This window comes from Miscanthus floridulus, chromosome 5 (genome assembly GCF_019320115.1).
Source record: "Miscanthus floridulus cultivar M001 chromosome 5, ASM1932011v1, whole genome shotgun sequence".
NCBI classification, from domain to species: domain Eukaryota; kingdom Viridiplantae; phylum Streptophyta; class Magnoliopsida; order Poales; family Poaceae; genus Miscanthus; species Miscanthus floridulus.
In genome coordinates, this window is record NC_089584.1 from 85497841 (window position 1) to 85521955 (window position 24115).

General features: G+C 55.2%; 1 protein-coding gene across 1 annotated transcript in view; it reads right to left on the reverse strand.

Annotated features, from left to right (window-relative positions):
* The window catches only part of LOC136454856 (uncharacterized), a 44789-nt gene that overhangs the window by 5156 nt on the left and 15518 nt on the right, over nt 1-24115 (reverse strand). Inside the window, exon 3 of the mRNA XM_066455111.1 lies at nt 20546-20610. Coding sequence (XP_066311208.1) covers nt 20546-20610 — 65 coding nt within the window. The remainder of the gene's footprint in view (nt 1-20545; nt 20611-24115) is intronic.

A 24115-nucleotide genomic window follows, 5' to 3' on the forward strand; every position in this document is an offset into this window, starting at 1 on the left:
GAAGACTTGCTCATGTAGGGATGAGCTCACTCAAGAAGCTAATGAAGAATGATTTGGTGAGAGGGTTGAAGGATGTGAAGTTTGAGAAGGACAAGCTTTGTAGTGCATGTCAAGCCGGCAAGCAAGTTGCAAATACCCATCCAACAAAAGCTTTCATGTCAACCGCAAGAGTGCTAGAACTCCTTCACATAGATTTATTTGGACCAACAACATACAAGAGTTTGGGAGGAAATCTTTATTGTCTTGTGATTGTTGATGATTATTCAAGGTATACATGGGTATTCTTCCTTCATGACAAATCCAAAGTTGCATCTTGCTTCAAGAAGTTTGCCAAGAGAGCACAAAATGAATTTGAAGTAAAGCTCAAGAAGATAAGAAGTGACAATGGGAAAGAATTTGACAACACAAACATAGAAGCTTATTGTGATGAAGTTGGAATCAAACATGAAGTCTCCGCAACTTATACTCCTCAATAAAATGGTGTAGTTGAGAGGAAGAACCGGACATTGATCACTCTTGCAAGAACAATGCTTGATGAGTACAACACCCTCGAAGCTCTATGGGCAGAAGCAATCAACACCGCATGCTATGCATCCAACCGCCTATTCCTTCAAAAGTTCCTTGGCAAGACACCTTATGAGTTGTTCAATGGGAAGAAGCCGGACGTCTCCTTCTTTAGGGTGTTTGGTTGCAAATGCTACATCTACAAGAAGCGGCAACACCTAGGGAAGTTTCAAAGACGTTGTGATATTGGTTTTCTTGTTGGTTACTCATCAAAGTCCAAAGCATATAGAGTATTTAATCATACCACCGGCTTGGTTGAAGAACATATGATGTGGAATTTGATGAATCTAATGGCTCCCAAAGAGCACATGAGAATCTTGATGATGTAGGTGATGAACCATTGAGGGAGGCTATGAAGAACATTCTGGTTGGAGACATCAAGCCTAAAGATGATGAAGATGATGTACAAGTGATTGATCCACCTTCTTCATCAAATGTGCCACAAGATGATGAAAAAGATGGGAGAGTAGAAAATGAAGATACTCATGTCTCCCATGGGCAAATTGTGGTACAAGCACAAGATGTTGATGCTCCACAACCGCCTCCTCAAGTGGTCAATAGAAGAAATACACCTCTACTACAAGATCATCCACAAGATCTCATCATAGGGAGTCCATCAAAGGGTGTAATGACTCGCTCATTTATTGCTCATCACTCTTTTGTCTCTTGTTTTGAGCCTACTAAGGTTGAAGAAGCTCTTCAAGATCCGGATTAGATAAATGCCATGCATGAAGAGTTGAACAACTTCACTCGCAATGAAGTGTGGACTCTTGAAGAGCGGCCAAAAGGAGCAAGAGTCATTGGAACAAAGTGGGTGTTCCAAAACAAGCAAGATGATCAAGGTGTTGTTGTGAGGAAGAAGGCAAGACTAGTTGCAAAGGGGTTCTCTCAAGTTGAAGGTTTGGATTTTGGAGAGACCTTTGCACCGGTTGCAAGATTAGAAGCCATTCGTATCCTCCTTGCATATGCATCACACCATGAAATGAAATTATATCAAATGGATGTGAAAAGTGCATTTTTAAATGGCTTTATTAATGAATAAGTCTATGTTGATCAACCTCCCAAGTTTGAAGACCCTAGATATCCTAATCATGTTTATAGGTTGTCCAAGGCACTATATGGGCTTAAGCAAGCCCCAAGAGCGTGGTATGAGCGCCTTCAGGATTTCCTCATTGAGAAGGGCTTCACCATTGGGAAGGTCGACACCACACTATTCACCAAGAAGCTTGATGGGCATATCTTCATTTGTCAAGTATATGTTGATGATATCATCTTTGGATCATCAAATGAAGATTCTTGCAAAGAATTTGGTGAATTGATGTCGAAGGAGTTCGAGATGTCCATGATTGGTGAGCTTACATTCTTTCTTGGTTTTCAAGTCAAGCAAATGAGAGATGGGATCTTTATCTCTTAAGAGAAATATACAAAAGATCTTCTTAAGAGATTCAAGATGGATGAATGTAAGCCAATCAAGACACCAATGCCAACTAATGGACATCTCGACCTAGATGAGGGAGGTAACACGGTTGATCAAACTCTCTACCGTTCTATGATTGGTAGCTTGTTATATTTAACCGCATCTAGGCCCGACATCATGTTAGTGTATGTATGTGTGCTAGATTTCAAGATAAACCCAAGGAAACTCATTTAATTGCCGTAAAAAGAATCCTTAGGTATCTTAAGCACACACCAAGCATTGGCCTTTGGTATCCCAAAGGAGCTAGATTTGAATTAATTGGCTATTCCGATTCGGATTATGCTGGATGCAAAGTTGATAGAAAAAGCACATCCAGAGGGTGCCATTTGCTTGGTAGATCACTTGTGTCTTGGTCCTCCAAGAAATAAAATAGTGTGGCTTTGTCCACCACCGAAGCGGAATACATTGCAGCGGGTGCTTGTTGTGCACAAATACTTTACATAAAACAAACTTTGCTAGACTATGGTGTAGTTCTAGATAAAGTACCTCTTTTGTGCGACAATGAAAGTGCGGTAAAACTTGCAAATAATCCAGTTCAACACTCTCGCACCAAGCACATAGATATCCGTCATCACTTTCTTAGAGATCATGTTGCTAAAAATGATATATCACTAGAAGGTGTAAGGACCGAGGATCAATTGACGGATATCTTTACTAAACCGCTAGATGAGGCAACATTTTGTAGATTGTGAAATGAACTCAATGTGCTTGATTTTAGCAACTTCACAAAAAATTGAGCTTGTGTTGTCCCTTGCATTGCATTGTAATATACAACATATTTTAATGCTTTATATTGCATATAGGGCTTGTCTAACATGGTTAAGATAACCGCCGAAAAGCGTGTGAAGAAGCTTAACCTTGGATCAAACTTGACAAGCAACTAGATTTACATTCAAGTATTGCATATGCATGAATGTTGATTTGTCGTTTGTCTTCAAATCACCCTCTTTTCGCCTATTTTCTTAAAAAATTATAGCCTAAGGCAAAATATTTTGAAAAACTTGAGGGTTTGAGAGAGGTCACTCACATCAGTCCCAATTGGTGTTTATTTGGATTTTATTGGAGTTGGGACTTGATTGGGAACAGGCAGCGCGAAGGAATTTGAAGATTTGCTGAAGGAGTGACCGGACGCTGCACCGGACTCTGGTGTCTAGCATCCGGTCAGTTCACAGGAGGTGAACCTGCTGCCGAAGGAGTGACCGGATGCTGAAACAGTGGTCTCTCAGCATCCGGTCAGAAGGAGCTTCTACGTCCGGTCGATCATGAAGACATCAAGGCTAGGTGATCAGACTCTGGCTGCGTCCGGTCGGTGTCCACCGGACGCGTCCGGTCATGATTCCAGAGGTTTTGGACCTCTCTGGAATCGACCGGACACTGGGTGGTAATGTCCGGTCGCTACCACCGGAGCGTTCGGTCAGTAGAATACGTGCGGCATCAGATCTCTTTTTCTCCGTTTCCTTATCTGAGTCGTGGGGGTCACCTTATAACCTAAGCTACACGTCATCTTACCCTACCCCGCATCCACGCCACGCCGTCATCACCGCTCCAACGCCTCCATGTTGGCGTCCCTGCCCTAGCCACCGTAGTCCAGTGCCCTAGCTCATCACCGCCGCATTGCCGCCTCCCGTGCCTCATGTTGTCGCAAGCCCGCACCGCCAGTGCCTCCTCGAGCTACGCCGTGCCCTAGCCGCCGCTTGCCCTACTCTGTGCCGCCGCGCTGCTGCTCGCCCGAGCCGCCGCCTCCACTGCTCGCCACCAGAGCCACCACAGCAAGTGCCATCCCACGCCGCGGGCTCCCACCGGTAGCTGAGCCGCCACTGAGCCTGCCGTGCTCCCACGCCACCGAACTCCACCGCCGAAGCACTACGATTCAGCGCTGGTAAGGCCCTACTCGTGCCCTAGCATCCTCATTGCAAATCGCCCATTACCTAGCAATTCATCGCAGCACTGATTTCACAAGGCCATTGATTCACTGCTAACCCTAATCCTAGCCAATTCGGTGGTTCCCCGCGCGTCACTTATCCTTTCATCGGATCGTCGGTTCGTCAGGTAGCAATGCCCCGCGTTTCAATTTCGTATCTAAATTGCTTGCTTCCTAGGGTTTCGCATCTACTAGATATATATCGTATTTATCTATATACCCTATCTATTCCATCGTGCAGCGAGTCGGTGCCGTTGAGATCATGTGGCAGTTATCAGTCAACTCGGGGCCAAGCTCACGAGTAAGGATCGAGGCCAAGCCTCGAAAGTGTTGGAGGCAGTTGTTTCCTGTCAGCTACAGTTGATTCACTTTAGATTCATCAGTTGACTCACACGAAGAATGTCGGTGGTGGTCCAGGAGATGAGGATCGGAGGCCCCCACCTCGCTAGCCTGTAGACCCTAAAGGCAAGGCGACCAAGAAGCTAGCAGTTAGAAAGCGCAAGTATCCAGATGCAGATATAGTAAGGGCCGTCGCAGTTGTAGAGGCCACAGAGCGTGCCGAGAGAGGAGGCGCTCGTAGTGGAGTTGTTATTGCAGATCATCTGTCACCAGAGGCGCAGGGTAGACTTGAGCGTATTGAGTGTCTTCATGGTAGTCCACCTGGGACAGTCATGATGGTAGGACGACGACTTCCCATTGTGGAGCCTCAGCGTCAGGGGGAGTCATAGCAGGAGCCACAGCAGCAGCCCCCACCAGTAGAGCCGACAGAGCAGACTCAGGAGGGCTAGCAGGCCGAGGAGACCGAGCCGGCACCACAGCCACAGTTACGCTGCTCTGGTCGTACTCGTGTCCTAGTTTCATCGAGGCCAGTCACTCAGAGGAGGGGTTCTCATCCACCGCCTAGACCACAGGGTCCGCCTCCAGTGACCCATCTTAACTTGAGGGCCACCATGGCCAAGTAGGTTCAGTAGCTAAGATTTGTTGAGTTTGAGGTATGGTTTTCACCGAGGAGGGATGAGAGAGCTTCAGAGGGCTTCTACACTCCACTGCAGGAGGATTTCTACAATGCCTATCTCAACAGTGGGGCGGTTTTTAGATCTCAGAGAGTGTGCCACATTGACTCTATAGTTGCAGCAGCTGGAGAGCATATTTGCCCCTACCTCACGTATCTAGCAGAGCTATCAGGTTTGATTGGTCGGACCGGATTATATGTTCCATCTTGGGTTCGGCAGTTCTATGCTTCCCTCTGGATTGACCCGCAGCATAGATATATTCACTTCGCATTCGGAGGAAGAGACTACCACCTGATGAGCCAGAGGGTTAGGGAGATACTAAGACTTCAGGAGCAGCCAGTCAAACTTCATGAGGTGTGCTATGGCCAGACAGCACCCCCCCAGACGTCCTCATGGTGGCAATGTGCCCTCTACAGACTTGGTTCGCCACTGCTTCACTGAGCCCTTCGGAGAGGGATCACGCAGGAACCCCAGTGACCTAAATCCCACTGCTCGCATACTTGAGGCAATTATGAGGAGGACACTGCTTCCCAGGATGGGATACAGAGAGGGCTTGACTTGGATACAGCTTTGGCTTATCAACTCTCTGATGCAGCAGACAGTTTTTGATATTTGGGATCTTATTCTGTCAGAGATGGAGGACACGATAGCTGAGGGTTTCAGAGGACACAGGCAGCTACCTTATGCTCACTGGATCACATGGCTTATCCACAGGGCAGTCACAGTGAGGCCACCAAAGATGCTTGCTGAGTACAGTGGTGCCACCATAGAGTTTCCTGCCTATAACATGACACAGATGATTAGGCACAGTACACCTACAGAACCCAGTCAGCCACATCGACGTCCTAAGGTGCTAGAGTCTGCAGCCCAGCAGGATGAGATCATCAGGGGTATTGCAGCTACTGAGGAGGAGCAGCTTGAGGCTCAGCAGGAGAGGAGTGATCCCAGTGATAGCTCAGATGATGATTACTAGCCTATTCCTCAGATGCATGCGCGTTAGCATGATCATGAGGCTGGTAGCTCTAGTTCAGCACCACCTGCCTCGCAGACTGACCCCGCTCTCCTTGCTATACTTAAGCGGATGAGGCAGGACCAGGCACGCCAGGCTCAGGAGACAGCTGCTATGTTTGCATAGTTTCAGACTCGGTAGGATGAGTTCCAGCAGCAGCAGCAGCAGGCCATGCATCAGCAGTAGATCCTCATGCAGCAATAGCTTCTTAGATTTATGCAGCATGTTGTGACTGCTATTGGGGCTCCACCGCCATAGCCTTCGCCCCAGCTTGGTCAGGCAGCCACTACTTCGATGACTCCAGCGTTACAGCCCAGTGGGCTTCAGAGTCAGGGACAGCCGCCAGCATAGTATGCTTCTCCTACAGCGTAGGTGTCCCAGTGGTTCGCTTCGCTAGTGGTAGCCCCGTAGTTCACTCCATTTCAGACGGGCTTCACACCGGCACAGACTTCATCGCTGCTTGAGCCAGATACTTCAGTCTCCAGGAGTCTTGGAGCCTCCTTCAGTGAGTTGATAGGGCAGCCTACACTGCCACATTTGTATGCCCCAGGTCCTTCTATAGCAGCTCCTGTTGCCGTGACTACACAGAGGCTTCCTTCCTTAGTTGCATCTTCAGATCCTACTACAGGCATACCAGCAGAGTCACAGGCAGCACCTATCCTAGCTCAGACCCAGACCGCTTCAGCGACACCGCCAGCTATAGAGGGTCAGTCAGCCTAGAGTTTCGGATCAGACGATGACAACATCCAGTTCCACCTTGCCCCTCGTACCTCAGCGCCTGGCTCGTTCGCTGCAGTCCCACCGACCGACCCATAGGTTTTGGTGTTTGACGCCAAAGGGGGAGAGGGTTCGAGTATGTTAGGCTTAGGGGGAGCTCTTATCTAGGGGGAGCTTAGTTATCTTATTAGCTTATAATTTACATTTGGAGTTTTTATGTGTGATACACTATTATGCATTCATTTTACATTTGGAGTTTTTATGTGTGATACACTATTATGCATTCATCGTGTGCTTACTTTCATGCATTGAACTATATATATATGTGATAGTGATATCTACGTGACCATGATATATGACATGTGTGCTCTCTACTTTGAATTATTTATATGTCATATCACTTTTGTTATGCTCATTTGCCTTCGCTTCCGCGTTTTACTCCGATGCAAATGAGCTTTATTACTTGTACTCATGCTTATTTCATATCTTTTGAGTACATCATGTTGGCTTGGTTCATATAAGCTAGCCTAACACCTTTGTTCTTGTTGACAAAAGCTTATATGATCCAAGCATGTTAAAAAACTCAACTCTTTCACATACTCGAGGTGGTATTGTCATCAATCACCAAAAAGGGGGAGATTGAAAGCATCTAGGCCCCTAGTTGAGTTTTGGTGATTAATGACTGTCGGTGTTTTGGACCGAGGGTTCCTCAACCAACCAGTAAATGTGAACTACATGCCCCTAATCCCGGATGGTGATGCAAAGAGACACAAGGTTTATACTGGTTTAGGCAATCGATGCCCTACGTCCAGTCTGAGGGATCGATCTTGTATTCCTTACACCGAAGTGCTTGTAGTAGGGGGTTACAAGCTAGGTGAGAGAGGGAGCTGATCCCAGGTCTCGGCGAGGTGTCATGTGGGCTGCTTGAGACGTTGCTCTCAGACGGCTGGGATGTGTGCGTGTGTGTGTTACAAGGTGTTCTCCCCCCTTTTTCTAAGTGGCCCAAGTCCTCCCCTTTTATAGTTGAAGGGAGGATAAGGACAGTACATATGCTGACTATATGGCATCGTGCCAACAGGGGCGGTGTGTCCGAGCCCTGTGGCCTGTTCCTGTGGCGGTGTGGTCGTCGGAGTGGTCCGTCCTTGGAGCACTGGGGCAACGTGCTGGTCACGTCCGACCCTGTGCGTCATGGGAGCTCCTAGGCTGCCTCGGAGCAAGCGCGGTGGCCAGGACGCGGATCACCGTGGATTGGTGGCGCGTGAGGCCGAGGCTCGGTCAGTGCCGAGGCTGCGCCGCAGTGGGGGTCTCAGTAGACACGAATCCCGAGGTAGCCGAGACCCTGGTGCATAGTGCTGAGGCCCGGAGAGAGCGGTTGATCCGGGGTGCTAGCTTGGAGGCAGTGATGAACCAGGCCAGGCCGTCCATGTCACGTTGTTTTCGAGGCGGGGATCGCGGGGCACAGTGCATTGTGGGCGCTGATCGTGAGCACAGCATCAGGATACAGTGACCGGTAATCCCCGCCGTGCCCTGTCTCAGCCGGTATGGGGCCGATGCGACCTCATGTCCCGTCGGCCATTCTGTGGCGTCGAGCCATCGTCCAGCTGAGATTGCGGGAGTGGTTGAAGTATTAATGGGACATGACGTGCTGTCGGGAAGACCGGCCGAGGCGGGGGCGACGGACTATGGATAAGATGGCCTCGCGCGATACGAAGAATGAGGCCTCGCGCGAGACGGAGAGCGGAGCCTCACGCGAGACGGAGATTGGACTCCCTGCCGAGGCCTTCCGTGAGAGGCCTCATGCGATATGGAGAATGCACCCCCTGGCGAGGCCTTCTGTGAAGAGCCTCTCGTGAGGCGGAGATTGTGTTCCCTGCCGAGGCCTTCCGTGGAGAGCCTCACGTGAGGCAGAGATTGCGTCAGGACACCGAGACCACATACGCGAGGTTCGAGGTGAGGCGGAGAGCCTGGCGGGCACGGACGTGGCGGGTGAGGGGCCCACGGCTTACCTTCTAGCTTTGTTTTTTGATGGGACTTAAGTGACCCCTTTGATGTTCGCTCGGGGTACCCTATTCTGAGGTACCCGACAGTAGCCCCCGAGCCTCTGGGGGAGTGCATGCACTCTCCCTGAGGGTTTGCCGAGGCTTGGTTTATTCCCCTCCTGTAGGAATTGGGTTTTGTTTCTTGAGGTTCCGGCGAGCGCACCCGCCGGGTGTAGCCCCCGAGACCCTAGAGGAGTGGAGTTACTCCTCCAGGGGCTTTTTTCATTTTCGTGTTTGAGCGAGGAGTTTTTATCGCATTTGCCGAGCCCATAAGCGCAAGTTCAGGTTGCGGGGGTCTCGGCGAGGCTGCAGGAAAAGCCCTCTAGCCTCCGCACGGAGCGAGAGGTCCATCAAGGGTCCCCCTAACTTTGGGTACGACCCTCACGCTTCCTTTTCGCTCAGAAGGAGGGGTGGAATGTGCCGGGCTACCCTCGATGGGCACAAGCGTGGGCACTTCCGGTGAGCTGTTATCGGGTGAGTCCGAGTGGAGGCCCGTACCCCGTTCGCTAGGGGATGGCTAGCGATCCAGAGACGCACTCCAAGAGTACCAGAGGGCTTCTCTAGTGGGTGCCGAAGCCGTTCGCTGGGCCTCGGTGGCTCGGTGCCTCCCTACGGTGGGATCCCATTCGAAGACTTCCCTGCCGGTCTCGGACACGACTTAGGACGCCCCGAGCGATTGTTCGCTCGGGCCTTGGCCATTCGTAGGCTCACCCCAAGGTCGTCCCTAACTCTGTTGCCCTAGGGCGGCTGTCGAAACCTCTGGAGGCCCAGCCTTCGAACCCCTAGACCGTAACGGGCTCGGTGCCCTTTATCGTATTTGTAATGAAACTTCTAGCATGGACTTAGACCGTTTGTCTTTGTCTTAGGTGCAGGAGGAGCCCCCGAGCCTCCGCCAGGAGTAGGAGGGCGGTCAGGGGTCCCTTGGCTTTTTCATCCGACCCTCACATATCCTTTTCGTTCGGACAGAGGGTTTGTTTGCCGAGCCCATTCTGGTGCGTGCCGGAGCCGCTGGTCTCGGCAAGGTTGCAGGAAGAGCCCCTAGCCTCTGCGTGGAGCGAGAGGGCCGTCGGGAGTTCTCCTAGCTTTTTATACGCCCCTCGCGCGTGAGGGTTTGTTTGCCGAGGCCCCTTTGGGTGGGAGCCCAGGTCGTGGGGTCCCGACGTATCTGCAAGAAGAGCCCCCTAGCCTCTACACAGGGCGAGAGGGCCGTCAGGAGCTCCCCTGTCTTTTTGTATGACCCTCACACTTCCTTTTCGCTCGGAAGGAGGGTTTGTTTTGTCGAGGCCCTTCGAGTGCGAGCCGGGGTCGCTTGGTCTCGGCAAGGTTGCAGGAAGAGCCCCTTAGCCTCTGCATAAAGCGAGAAGGCCGTCGAGGGTTCCCCTGACTTTTTGTACGACCCTCATGCTTCCTTTTTGCTCGGAAGGAGGGGTGGAATGTGCCTCGCTACCCTCGGTGGGCACGAGCGGTGGCACTTCCGGTGAGCTGTTATCGGGTAGTCCGAGTGGAGGCCCAAATCCCATTCGCTAGGGGACGGCTAGCGGTCCAGAGACACTCCAAGAGTACCAGAGGATTTCTCTAGTGGGTGCCAAGTCCGTTCGCTGGGCCTCGGTGGCTCGGTGGCTCCCTACGGTGGGATCCCATTCAGAGACCTTCCTGCCGGTCTCGGACACGACTTTGGGTGTCCCAAGCGTTTCGCTTGCTTGGGTCTCAGCCCCGTATAGGCTCGCCCGCGGTCATCCCTGACTCTGTTATCCTGGGGCGGCTGTCGAAACCCCTTGGGGCCCAGCCTTCGAACCCCTGGACTGTAATAGGCTCAGAGCTCGGTTCCTTCATATGAAAGGAATAGGCCAGGGGGAATATCTTCCCCGTTGGCTCGACAACGGGTGGCGCACCTTTTGAGGTGGTTTTCTAGGGAGGCGAAACGACGCCTACTGCCGTAGTGGCCGAGCGTGACGTGGTGGATGGGACGTAACTGTTCTCGCATTTAATGAGGAAGACGTGGGCGCATGGGCCGGTGAAATCGGCTCGTGGTTAACTGTGCCGGATCAGGGGGGGAAACTTCCCTGATTTCGTTGCCTGTTCGTTTCGCCTCCTCCCTACATAAATACCCGAAGAGTCTCGCCCCTCCTTGTCTTACCTTGCCTGCATTAGCACTGCCTCCGTCGAGCCGTCGCTAGAGCAGCGGGTGCTGGGAAGAAGAGGGGAGAAGAGCGAGCCTAGGGGGAAAGCGAGAAAAAAGCGAGAGCGTGGGAGAGAGAGAAAAACTCACCGCCGCACCTGATTCCTCCATCGCACCCATGGCCGGCGACATCGTCGTTGTCGAGGCGGACCCCTGGGATCCGTCGGACGTCACCGAGGAGATGCTTCAGTCGCTTCTCGATGGTGGACTCCTTCGCCCGGTGACAGACCCCACCAAGCCAGAGTGGATTGCTCCGTACGGCGAGCCAGAGCCAAGGCCTCACGATGGCTACATTGTGAGCTTCATCTCCTTTCATGAGCGTGGCCTCGGCGTCCCGGTGGATCGGTTCATGCGGGCGCTCCCGCACTACTACGGCGTGGAGCTCCACAACTTCAATCCCAACTCCATCGCTTAGGCGGCTATCTTTGTTGCCGTCTGTGAAGGGTATTTGGGGGATTGCTCCCCATTGGGAGTTGTGGCTCCACCTATTCCGGGCGGGGCACACTACCAAGCCGATGGGCACGTCGGGTACGAGGAAGGCGACGAGGGCTGGCGGCTACACTCTCCAAGTGCGCCAGGACCGCCTGCAACTCTACATCCCGGCCCAACTCGCGTCATCCAATCGCCGGTGGTAGACGAGTTGGTTCTACCTTCGCAACGACGATGGAGCACTTCCCCCCTACACTGGGCGGATTGTGGGGAGTTGCCCGGAGAGATGGAAGTACGACGTCCCGAAGGACGACTAGCCCAAGCTGCAGCCGCTTCTGGAGGGGCTGGCAAGACTGCGGGGCCACGGTCTCACCGTGGCTGTGGTCGTGGCCGCCTTCCACCACCGGAGGGTGCTGCCGCTGATGGCTCGGCGGCGGTGGCTGTTCGAGATGAAGCCGGGTGAGCCCATTGAGGGCATCCGGATGTCCTCCTCTGCTCTTTCCGACGAGGAAATTCTTTGTCGGGTGGGGGAGACGGTAGAGGCGAAGCTGAGGGACGGCAACTTGACCCCTATTGTGATGCGGCCGTCGCGGGGGTTCCTCTCGCTGGTAAGTCGTGTGCCGCTGTAGCCTCCGAGCCTCCTTAGTCTCCCCTTACCCCTTGTTTCCTTATGCGCGTTCGTCATTCCTGCAGGGGATGAGGGACGTGCGCTCTTCTCCGCCGCCCGTTCCCGAGGACGCGAGGTGTCGGTGTTTCGTACAAGCACCGGCAAGTAAATTTATAGTAATGCGCGTTAGGCTCGGATGGTGCGCTAAAGGACACAAGATTTATACTGGTTCGGGCGGAACGTCCCTACGTCTAGTTTGCTGCTGCTTGTGTTATTAGCACCATGAACGGTCTGTAGTAAGGGGTACAAACGATCGAGAGAGGGACTGGTCCCAAGTCTCTGATGGAAGGGTTGAAAGGTGGTCAAGAGCTTCGTAGCTGCTTGACTGTGTGTATGAGTGTGCTCTCTTGTTCGGTCTTATTTTTTTTTGGTCCCCCCTTGCTGGAGGAAGCGCATCCCCTTTTATAGATGAAGGGGCTGGCTTTACAAGGGTGAGGTCTCCAGGATGCGTACTCTACTTAGTCTTGTGGCTCACGTCTACCTAGTCAGGTCCTCCATTCTGATGAGTGCAAAGGAAGATAAGTGCTTACAATGTTGTCGATGTCTCTGTAGGATGTCAGGTTAGTCACAGAATGCTGCCCTGCGCAGGGTATGGGCTGTAGTACAGTGGTTTTGACTTATGAGCCTCCCCCAGCCTTGCTCCGCACGCCTTCTGGTTCCCATGAGTCCTTGTTGGGAGAATGCGGGGTCGGGGTCCGGTGTAGCGCCATGGCCAAGGCCTTCTGACTGGGAGGACCTGAGGGGTCGGGAAGCAGGCGCCGCTCCCTCGGGTCCACAGCGTGGTGACGGAATACTCATCGTTCGTGGAGATAGCAAATCCCTTCCTGGAGCGTAGCGGTTGTCGTATATCTTCGTCGGGTTCCATGTCCCAGAGCTGAAGGCGGCGCCTACAACTCTACAGGGTGAGGTGCACGCACCTGTAATGCCCTTTGGGTTCTGCGGCGCCTGGAAGGGTCTAAAGCATCAGTCCTGTCGTTCCCTGGCAGTACTTTTCCTGCCAGGGCACAGGGTATGGTCCTTGGAGCCATGGTTGACCCGAACGTCTTGTCTTGCCCTGTGCCCATCATCATGAGGGATAGATATCGATCAGGGCGAGACTCGTTCCTGGCCGTCGGGTGAAACGGAGACCAATCCCTATCTCTTGGACGAGACTAACCCCGCCCCTCCGGGATCGGGCGAGGCGGAATCCATCCCTCAGCCCTCGGGTGAGACCGAGCCCGCCCTAAAGGCGTCGGGCGAGACGGAGTTCATCCCTCAGCCCTCGGGCAAGACCGAGCCCGCCCCAAAGGCGTCGGGCGAGACGGAGTCCGTCCCTTGGCCCTCGGGCGAGACCGAGCCCGTCCCAAAGGTGTCGGGCGAGGCAGAACCGAACTCCTGTTACTCGAACAAGGGATGACACGGCGCCCTTATGCGTCTAGAAGTTTTTCACGTTCGGTGGTTATTGGTTCCACCTTCTGGGGTACCCCGATATTAGGTCCCCGACAGTAGCCCCCGAGCCTCTAGGTGATTCGAGTAGAACCGCCTGGAGGGTGTTTTTGACTTCGTCGAAGTTATTTTGCTGGAGGGTGCGCACGAGCGCACCCGATGGGTGTAGCCCCCGCGCCCCTGGGTGATTTGAGTAGAGTCGCCCGGGGGGTTATATCGGTCCCTTCGTGGGTAAGGCTGAAGGACTTAGTTTTTTATCAACTGGATGTTTTTCCGAGCGGGTCGAGGCACCCCGTCCGCTGGGCACTGATTCAGAGCTGACCTAACTGGTGCTTCTGCCCTTGATTTCGGATCATTCTTGGATCCTTTCTTAGTTGGGTCGGCCAGTGAGCTTCTGGGCCATAGGTGGGCCAAAGAAAAAAGAAACAGGCCTTTGTGGCTTGCGTTTCCCCGGTGGGTAGATAGTCCGGATTCGCTTGGGGAAGGCAAACCGTCCGCCGAGATTTTTGGGGTGAGAGGATAGGGACTGCGGGCGTGTGTCCCGCGACGTGACGCGGTGGCACGCGTGGCAGGCCCGGAGATCGAGGTGGACGGTTGCCCTTCTCGCGTCCGTCGCCCCCTATAAAACCACGGGGTTTGCCCCCAAGGTTCCGTATTTCGCTCCCCTGTCTTTGCGTTCTGAAACCTCCGCCGCCAATCGTCCCAGCCTCTCGCGCCCGCATCGCCACCGTTGACCGGCCTGCATTCGTGTTCCAGCCGCCATCAAGCTCGCGCCTGCCCTTCCCCCCTACTGCTTTAATGGAGTTGTGGGGCAGATCAAGCATCACCTCCTGGCGTCTGGAGGGCCTCGTCCGCCGTGGCCTTCTCCGCCCACTGTCCGCCGTCCAGGAGTGGTTGCTTCCTGGCGACGAGGGTGAGCCGGTGCCGCCTGAAGGGTATGTTGTCTCTTTTGCCATCTTCCATGAGCGGGGATTCGGGGTACCCACGCATAGATTCCTTCGGGGGCTGTTAGATTACTATGAGGTAGAGCTGCAGCATCTAACTCCCAATGGGATTCAGCATATGGCAGCGTTTGTTGCCCTGTGCGAGGGTTTCCTGGGGATCGATCCCCATTTTGATCTGTGGCGGTATTTCTTTAACATTAGTCTGTCAAAGAGGAAGATTGGGGGGAAGGATGTGAACGCGTCGATGGGATGTGCCAGTATTCATCTGCGCCATACCCGGTCGAAGGGTTACCCATACATGCGTCTGGCGACATCCAACAAGGGATGGCACTCGCAGTGGTTTTATGTTAAGGATGATGCGAGTGCCACCCTACCGAAGTATACTGGGCGTCTTATTGTGGACGTTCCGGAGTCGTGGGGCTGGGGCGTCCAGTCTAAAGACAAGAAACACATCACCGACCTTCTTTCCGCCCTCCAAGCTCTAAAGGGCCGAGGTGTAAAGGGGACAGGGATCATCGTTGCCTACCATGCTAGGAGGGTGGCACCCCTGATGGCGCGTGTGCTTCCTCTGCATCGGATGATGCCCGAGATATCGTACGAGGGGACGGTGCTTGTTGACGAGGCGCTCCCTTACTCGGAAGTGGCGCAGTGCATCAAGGAGGCGACGGAGCCAATGAAGGATTCTGCGGGCAGAGTCCTCGACATTGTGTATCCGGTGCCTGGACACCCCCCAATGCGGCCGGAGCCTGGGTTCTTTGAATTCGTAAGCCCTCTTCTCCCTTGCTCTTTTCTTTTTTCCTGGATCTCCATTTTTTTAACACTTGTTTTATGACGTTGGAACCAGCCGAGGGTGCTAGTCTTTAAGGACAGCCCGGTTCCACTGTCGAAGGATAAGGTCGTGGCGGTGGCGAATCGACTCGTGGCCGAGCGGGACAAGAAAGCAAGGGAAGAGATGAAGAAGGCGAAACGACTGAAGCAGGAGGCACCGGATCAGGGAGAGGACGTGAGCAGTGAGGACGACGACAATGACGACGATGATGATGACAATGACGAGGTAGCCATCGGTGTGGATTGGGGCATCCTGGAGGACGAGGACACGCTGACGAGTGGCCACCCATCCGTGCAGGGGCCCTTCCCTTTCCACGCAGAGGGAAGTAGATCGATGAGGTCAGTGGAGGCCGGCGAGTCCGCCGCTTCGCACGGCGTGTCGGCCGAGGACCGGTGGATGGGGGAGGGCGGGCCTGTCACCGCCATCCCCGAGGCGACGATGGAGGGGAGCAGCTCCGGTGCTGCACCCCGTGAGATGATGGAGGGGGACGACTCCGGTGCCGCGCCCGACGAGACGATGGAGGGGAACGACTCCGGTGCCGCGCCCAACGAGATGAACCCCCCTGCCCCGGAGCAGGGGGCAGGCATGAAACGGTCCCGCCCAGATGAGTCAGGGTAGGGATCTGGGGATCCATCCCCAAAACGCTTCCGCCGGCCGAAGACGTCAACATAAGCTGTTGATTCCTCTGTTTTCATCCTTTTTCCATTTTTATTTTGACTTAATGGTTATTACCTTTGTGCAGGTTCTTGCGGATGGGTCTCCCCCTGGGGCTGGCGCCCAAGAAGAGTCTCGCTCTTCAAGCGGGACAGACGGCGTCGCCTGGAGTCACCCCTGTTTCGGGCAGGAGTGGTGCCGACGTCGGGGCCGCGTTGGCCGAACCGATGGCGCCCATGGTGGCTCCCACGCCCGCGGAGGTTACTGAGCGAGCGGCCTCCCCCGTGGCGGACGTGGAACAACCGACCGAGGACCGCATACCGCCGGTGAGGGTGGTCGTGACTGCGCCAAGCCAGGATCAGCCGGGCGCGGTCGTGGTGGCACCCGAGGGCGTAGTGCAATCCGCGCCGCCAGGCGCCCATGTGGATCCACCCGTGGCGCTCGAAGCGGCCCAGACGGAGGAGGGTCCAGCCGGAGGGTCCTCGAGTGCGGCGGCGGTGCCGCACAGGGTCAGGAGGGAGCCGCCACTGGCCCCTCTATCGGGAGGAAGCCGCTCCCCTACGCGGGGGAGCCGTCGCTCGAGTGGATGACCGCTCAGGACCCGACGTCGGCTCTTCTCTCGCTCGATGATCATTCCGAGAGCATGGAGCGGGAGGGTCTTGACATCGGGATCTCGACCATGCTGAATGCCCTGGACCAGGCCAGAGGAGCCCTCTGTGAGATCGTTATCCCTACCACTCAGGTATTTTCTGGGCTTTCTTCTTTCTTCGTATGTTTTTGTGTTTTCGCATTTCTGATATCAGTCTTCTTCCTCCTCAGGTTCTTGTTGCTCGTAGCCAGAATAAATCCCAATTCCTCCGCGAGCAGAAGGCGGAGTGGGATCGCCTCTCCGAGGAGGCCCGGCTGCGAGCAGACATGGCCGCCCAGCTTGCTACCGCCCAGGAGCGGGAGGCCCAGGCACGTCAGGATGCGGAGGAGGTGCACGGGATGTTCGAGGACTTGTCGGTGAGGTCTAAGCTGGATGGAGAGGAAATTGCCAGACTCCAAAAAGAGCGAGACAAGCTGCTGCAGAGGAATGCCGCAGCCAATGAGAAGGCCGGCGAAGTCCTAAAGGAGCTGGAGATGGAGCGGGACCTCCAGCGGAAGGCCGAGAGTAGGGCCGTGGCCCTCCAGCAGAAGGTGGACGAGGACGTCGAGGTGGTCCGCTCTCTCCGGGCGGAGCTTGGTGACGCGGTGAAAGGAAGGTTGAGTGCTGAGAACGTCTCCACCAAGCTGGAAAAAGAGGCTGCCTATACGCGAAGGGCCCTTCAGGTTGAGAGCGATGAGCACGATCTTCTACAAGCTGCGGTCGGGGTGGTCCTTAACGCCCTGAATGTGACAGAGCCGGTGGAGACCAGCCCGCTTGCGGCTCGTGTCGGAGGTATCACGGCTCGGGTGGGCCAACTTGAGGAGAGTGCCTTTCACGCCGGGATTACCCAGGCCTTCACTGTCGCCCACGCCCATTACGAGAAGGAAATAAACCTGAAGGTGATGAGCGAAGGCTTTCCGTCCACCTACGAGGATGAAGAGCTGGAGGAAATGGAGAAGATGGTCGCTCCCCTTGCGAAGAACCTGGCAGACAATCTGAAAGAGATGGTTCTCCCTCCGCGGGAGTAATTAATCGAACGATTTTGAGAACAACTTATATGTAATATGTGGACAAGTGTCGGTGCTTTTCGAGTCTGGATGCTTTTCGTGCTTTTGCGTCTTAATTTTGTTTTGTTTGATTTTTTGCGATTTGATTTTTTACGATCTTACCAATATGTTCCCCTGAATTATGCCGCTGATTATAATGCGAGGAGATTGTTCCGAAGGACAGAAAGGAGGTAGCCGTACCTTAACAGCCCCCGAGTAAGGTCCGACCCCCGCACTTGCTGGGGTCAGGTGTTACTAGAGATCGGAACCGTGGTTTTGGTGACAAGGTTGATGAAGTCCATGGATGTCATCACAATATTCCCCACCCTGTCTTCCAACAGAAATCCCAACTGGGGACTCTATGGGCTCGGCAAGGTAGGGCCTTTGAACCTGTGTCCCTGTATTGTTTGGCTCGAGCCCCCGAGCCTTGTTAGGGTCTGATAGGGGTCGGTCGTTATTTGCGTGTTACCCCATCCTCGGTTTTCGCAATCGGAGGGGCTGAGTGAACGACACTTGCCTCGACGGCTCGAGTACCGCGCTCAACGAGCTCGCTAACGGGTACGTTCGTGTGGAATCCGGGTCCATCATTTGCTGATGGGGTCGGCAGAGCCCTCTGGTGGCACTCCATAACTTCTTAACCCGCCTCCCGGCAGATGCCTGAGTCGTTTGATAAGCTCAGGGGGGCCGATGGCCTCTCCTCGGTGGAGATTATGTGGGTTTGGCTCGGGGTTAAAATCAAACGAGAAAAGGTCGAGCTGTCCCAGTTCGCTTCTGAGCGGGGTCGGGTAGGGCCGCTGGGGCTCGTCTCGGTTATCTCTCCCTGGCTCTGTTCGGCGTGAGGCGGTCTCGAGCCCTTCACGGGCCGACCTTCGAACCTCAGCCTGTGGTCGCCTATATCGAATGGGGCGACAGCCGTTTCGTGGTGCGACACGAATCGTTGGGATGCAATGTTTTGCATATGTAATGTTTTGAATGCAAGATTTAATTGAAAATAAAGGTGGGGTCGTTAACGTTACCTTGGTGATGTGAGTGGCGAAAAAGCTCCTACCGGATGGGTTCGGGCCTTGACGTTTGTGACGAGGTTGGAGTAACCTGCATAAGAATTGCTATTCTTTGTTTTTCGTGTCTCGGTGGCAATCCGAGCCGTTTAATTAACTTAGGGAACCTGACAGCTTCTCCTTTGGGAGAGACTCTGTAGGCGGACCCCTCCGAACCCTTCTTGAGAAGGCAGACGTTGAAGTCGGAGATGCGAGAGGCATTTGAGCATGTTTTTACTGGCGAAAAGAAGCACCGTAGCTACCGAGGCGTAGGGTCTGCTAGTTCGTCCAGTTTTTACTCAAAGTTTTATGCCCGTATTTTGCATCCTCAGTTTCAAGCGTACGAAGGGGTCGGGTGAAGAGGATGTCTAGACTGGTAGTCATCCTCGGTAGCCCCCGAGTGATGTTCGCATCCCCGCTGTTTGACGGGGTCAGAAACTTGCGAACGAATTTTAACGCATAAAGTGAGAAAGCTGAGAGGCTTATCTTTCTTTGGTCGTCCGTGGTCCTGCATGGGGAGGTGAAAAGTTGTCTGCCTATGTGGGTGCCTTAATCGCCGCGTTCGGAGCGGGTCAGTGGCGGGCCATACCCAGGCAGTGTTCAGTTTGACCAAAGAGGGACGCCTCGTAGACCGGGGTTGGTCCCGTCTGTTCCGGCGCGTCCCCTCAGATATCAATCAGTATTGATTGCGTATTTAAAAAAGGGGAAGGGAGAGGGTTTTTCGTCCAACCTTTCGCCTTTCCTTAGTTACAGCGCCTCCTCTTTAAATAGGGAGGGGGAGAGGAGTTCTCATCCCACCTCCTCTTCTGCCTCTGAGCCGCTATCTCTCCTTCTTCTTCCTTTCCACCGAACGCGTCCGTGCGTCGCAGCAGTTCCTGAGTGAGGAAGAGTAATGCCAGAGAGAGATAGAGAACTTACAAACTTGCTCGTGAGTCTGGTGCGTGATGTCGAGCCGGAGGTTATCCAACATAGATGAGATGGTGCGCGCGGCCCTTGCTGAGGAGTCGCTGCTGCTGAAGGAAAAAAGGCGTCGGTGGGCGTCGTACGTCGTTGACTGCGCCGTCGTTCGCTGTGCTCCTCCCTTGGCGGGAGGCGTTTCCTGCCCATATGCCGTTGTCAGGGTTATGGCTGGGGATGATGGCGTAGTCCCCAGACGCCATGGCGGTGGCGTCGCTGCCGGGGTTGCGGCTGACGACGATGGCGTAGTCCCCGGACGCTCCGGCGGAGGCATCGTAGATGGTGGCGCCTTCGAGGATCCAGCGAAGCGGTGGGATATCGGGATGCCGCCGATGGAGAGCGTGGCACGGCGACCGATGGAGAGCGTGGCGCGGCGACCGCAGTAGCACTTGTGGTAGAGCTGAACCGAGACTGTAATGAAATAACGTTGTGGGGAAGCCCCCGAGTAAACAGTCCTCTGAGTATATTGTTCCTTTTTGTAATGACAACGCTTTGTAAGTGGTGAATTTGTGCAAAGAATGAACAAAATTACATCCTTTGCTTATGGCAAGCCATTTTTTTTATCTTTCTCCCTTTTGTAGGAACAGTTTTAGCGCTTTCCAATTCTTCTCATGGTCTAAGTCATAGGAAGCTAGGAACGTGGGCGAACTAATTCTGATTGAACTGGTGAGCAAAGAGGTTGCAGCCACTAGGGCATGGGTGTCTCGCAGTCCTACCAGTTGTATTCAGAATTGGTTCCCAAGATCTTAGCCCTCGAGACTCGTTTATGAGGCGAATGGAAAAGTTAGAGAATGTTTGTAAGTATAACACAGGAATTTTTTGCAAGCGTAATACTTGTATTACACATGTCATATGTTACGATCACATGCCTTGCCCCCGAGTGAGGTCTGACCCCTCGCGATTTGCAGGGGTCGGAAATCACTAAGGCAAAAACTGATAAGGAAAAGTGTAAGCTTATTTTAAGGATAGAAACGACGTAGCTGCTCAATGTTCCAGGCGTTGGTGAAGACCTCACCTTTGATGGTTTTCAACCGGTAGGCGCCTGGGCGAAGTATTTCCGCGACGATGTAGGGCCCTTCCCAGGGCGGGGAGAGTTTGTGGCGATCCTTGTTGCTCTGCACAAGACGGAGGACGAGGTCTCCGATGTTGAAGGTTCAACCCCGCACCCGTCGGCTGTGGTACCACCGTAACGCTTGCTGGTACTTAGCTGAACGGAGGAGGGTGATGTCGCGGGCCTCATCCAGCTAGTCCATGGCGTCTTGGTGAGATGCCTCAGCTCCCTTGGCCCTCGGGCGAGACCGAGCCCATCCCAAAGGTGTCGGGCGAGGCGGAACCGAACTCCTATTACTCGAACAAGGGATGACACGGCGCCCTTATGCGTCTAGAAGTTTTTCACGTTCGGTGGTTATTGGTTCCACCTTCTGGGGTACCCCGGTATTAGGTCCCCGACACGAGGCGGCGGGCGATCAACCGGGCGCACGCCGACGTGCAGAAGAAGCGAAAAGACGCCAAGGCGGTGAAGCGCACGAAGCAAATCCTCGCGCGCGAAGAGCTGGATAAGCGCCGCCGTCAACAACGGAAGGATGGTCTCCCGTTGGAGGAATCCCCATCGTCGTCGCTGTCGACGGAGGCCTCAGACGGGGATGACAGGGACGAGGTGGGGCGAGGTCCCCTAGACCACCTTCCTGACGTAGTGGAGGTGGTGCTCGGGGCGTTGGCAAGCAGCCCGGCACTCCCGGGAGGAGGAGGAGAAGCAGACCCGGGGTCAGCGGTTGCCTGCTCCGGAGCCGAGGCCGACACGCCCGTGGCGCGGGCATTGGGCAAACGCGCCGTTAGCCCGGTGGGCTCGACGGCGATGGTGGAACAAGCGGCGGCGGAGGCGACGCCACCGCCCCCGCAGAGGACCGAAGGGGCGCTGGGGTCCATTGAGGACCGACCGGCGCCGATGGATACGGAGGTGACGCCTCTACCGCTGCCTCCGCCGTTGCGGACGAGGTTTGCCGTGGTGAAGCGGTTGCCGCCCCGTTCAAGGTAAGTGTATTTTTGGTAGGGTCATAGTGCCTTCCGTTCACCTTTTGGTCGTGCGCTGACCCTGTAGGTTATTTTTCCTTAGTCGGAAGTGGCCTGCGGACGAGCTTCCCTTGGCGCCCCTTAAGGCGCTCAAGGCGAGCCCCGGCCCCTCCACCCACTGGGTGGCGGAGGCACAAGCCGCTATCCAACGCGGCGCGGCATCGGCGAGGGTCGACCCAAAGGAGCCGGCCACCCAAGGAGGGCTGTCGAGGCGACCCCTACACAGACGAGGGAGGGAGTGCCCCCGCCCCGCGAGGGCGAGGCTCACGAGTCGGATGGGGCCGACGTGCCCTTGGTTGCCGAGGCCCCCGGGGTCTCCGAGGCTGAGGCGACGGAGGCTAGGGCGCCCAAGACCGCCGAGACCGCAGTGGCTGTGGTCGGTGTTTCTACGTCCTCCGAGGCCACGATGGTGGAGGCTGGAGCCCCCGAGACCATCGAGGCCATAATTGCGGAGGCCGGAGCCCCCGAGATCACCAAGGCCATCGTAATGGCGGCGAGGCCGTCTGTCTAGGAGGCAGAGATGAAGGCGGCGGAGGCCTCGGTGGCGCCCTTGGTTCAGGGGCCGCCGTTGTTGCGAGAGAGCACCCGGGAGGCGGAGGTCTATCCGATCTCCTCTGACGATACTTCCCAGGCGCTGGAGGTGGTCGACGCCGAGGAGGCCGGTGCCGTGGAACAGCCGGTGCCGATCTTGGACGAGGGAAACTCGGCCCTCGTGCGGGCGTGACCCGAGCCTCGCGGGTGGGATCACCCGCGGGTACTATGGCGGAGCCGAGACGACCCTGAGGGGGAGCCTCTGTTCGCCCTCGAGGACGTAGCTGAGGGCGGGCGCTGGGGCACCTTCGAGCAATACCGCCAGCTGGCGGAGCGGTCGCTACGGATGGCGCTGTCCGTGGTGGCCGACGAACTGCCCGGAGTTGCCCAGGTTCACGTTTTCCCTTCTCGCGCAACGTTGTCCCTTTCTGGGTTTTGTTACCATCAATGACCCCTGTTCTGCTTCCCCAGGAGCTCGAGACCCGGTCCCTTGGGAAGTCGGTCTTTCTCCAGCGGGAGAGGGGCATCTGGGACCAGCTTCAGCGGCAGAAGGGCCTTCTTGCCGGTGCCAACGAGCTCCTGTCGGCACAGAGCGCGGAGGTAGAGGACCTCCGCCTTCGTTGTGCCAACGCGAAGGTCGAGGCGGCCACAGCCCAGACGCAGCTCGCCCCTCTGGCGGCGCGGGTGAAGGAGTTGGAGGAGGAGCTCACCTGCGCAGTCAGTGATCGGGATGCCTTCAGGGGCCGAGCCATCGAAGCTACGGCCTCGGCCGCGGCTCTCACGGGGCAGCTGGGGCAGAACAGAGGGCGCACCAGCTAACGAAAGGTGCCTTGGTTGAGGCCCTTGCTGCAGCTGAGGCCTCGCGAACCAAGGCTGTGGTTTGGAGGGGGACGGTTGAGGGTGAGTTTTAGCACCCTCATTTTGTTTTCTTTTCCTTATGTTCGCTCCCTAACTCCTTTGTGTGACGCAGAGCTAGGGAGTGAAGCTTCTAGGGCGGCTGAGGCTTCTCAGGTCGGGGCCCAGCGCTTGAAGGAGGAGGCCGAGGCTTCTCGGGTCGAGGCCCTGCGCTGGAAGGAGAAAGCCGAGGCCTATCAGGTCGAGACCCGACACTAGGAGCTGAAGGCCAAGGGTGAGTTCCGTGGGCTTCCTCTCCTATTTTAGGTTGTTTTTCCCTTGCTCAACCTTACTCTGTTCTTCATGGTGCAGAGTCAGAGGCGGAGGTTACTCGGGCAGCCGAGGCTTCCAGCGCGGTGCAGACGGTGCTCGAGACCGAGATCGGGGAGCACGAGGCACTGAAACGTGCTGCCCTTTCCGCCTGCGAGGCCTTGGAGGTTGAAGGGGTTCAGTCAGGCAGCTCCCTAGGGAGCTGTTTGATCGCGCTGAGCAACCAGATGCGCGAGCGGCTCTGAGGAGCGTTGCACATGGGTGTCAAGCGCGCGCTGGCTGTCATCTCTTCTCACTACATCGGCGTCGACCTCCCGGCCATCAGTGATGGGTATGTCCTGCCTGATGGTGACGAGGAGGTTGACGCGGTGGTCACGAAGCTGATGGAGGCGGCGGAAGGCCCTGGCACGGCGCTGGCGACGCTCTTCGAAGAGGAGGTGGTTCCTCCCCTACCATTTGCCGATGCTGAAGGCCCTGAGCCTTGATCTAGGCCCTGGGGGCTATGTAAAAGTAGAGTAGGAGTTATTTTTGTATCGTAACGCTTGTGGCCGTCGAGGCCTTTATTTTTGAAGTATTTGTGTTTCTTAGTTGTTTTTCTCATGTTTCCGAGCCTCTGCCCTCTGTTGCTCCTGATTAGATTTCGTTTGCAAAACACCCCCTTGGGGCCTAAGCCGTCCCTTGGGCGAGAGGTAGTGAGGGAGTGCCGTAGCCCGGAGGCGTAGGCCGTCTTGCGACTCTACCGGCCTCTTGCTTAGGAAACATACCTTGGTCCGAGGGGTTTTTACAACCGATTCGTCAGAGCATGCTAGAGTCTT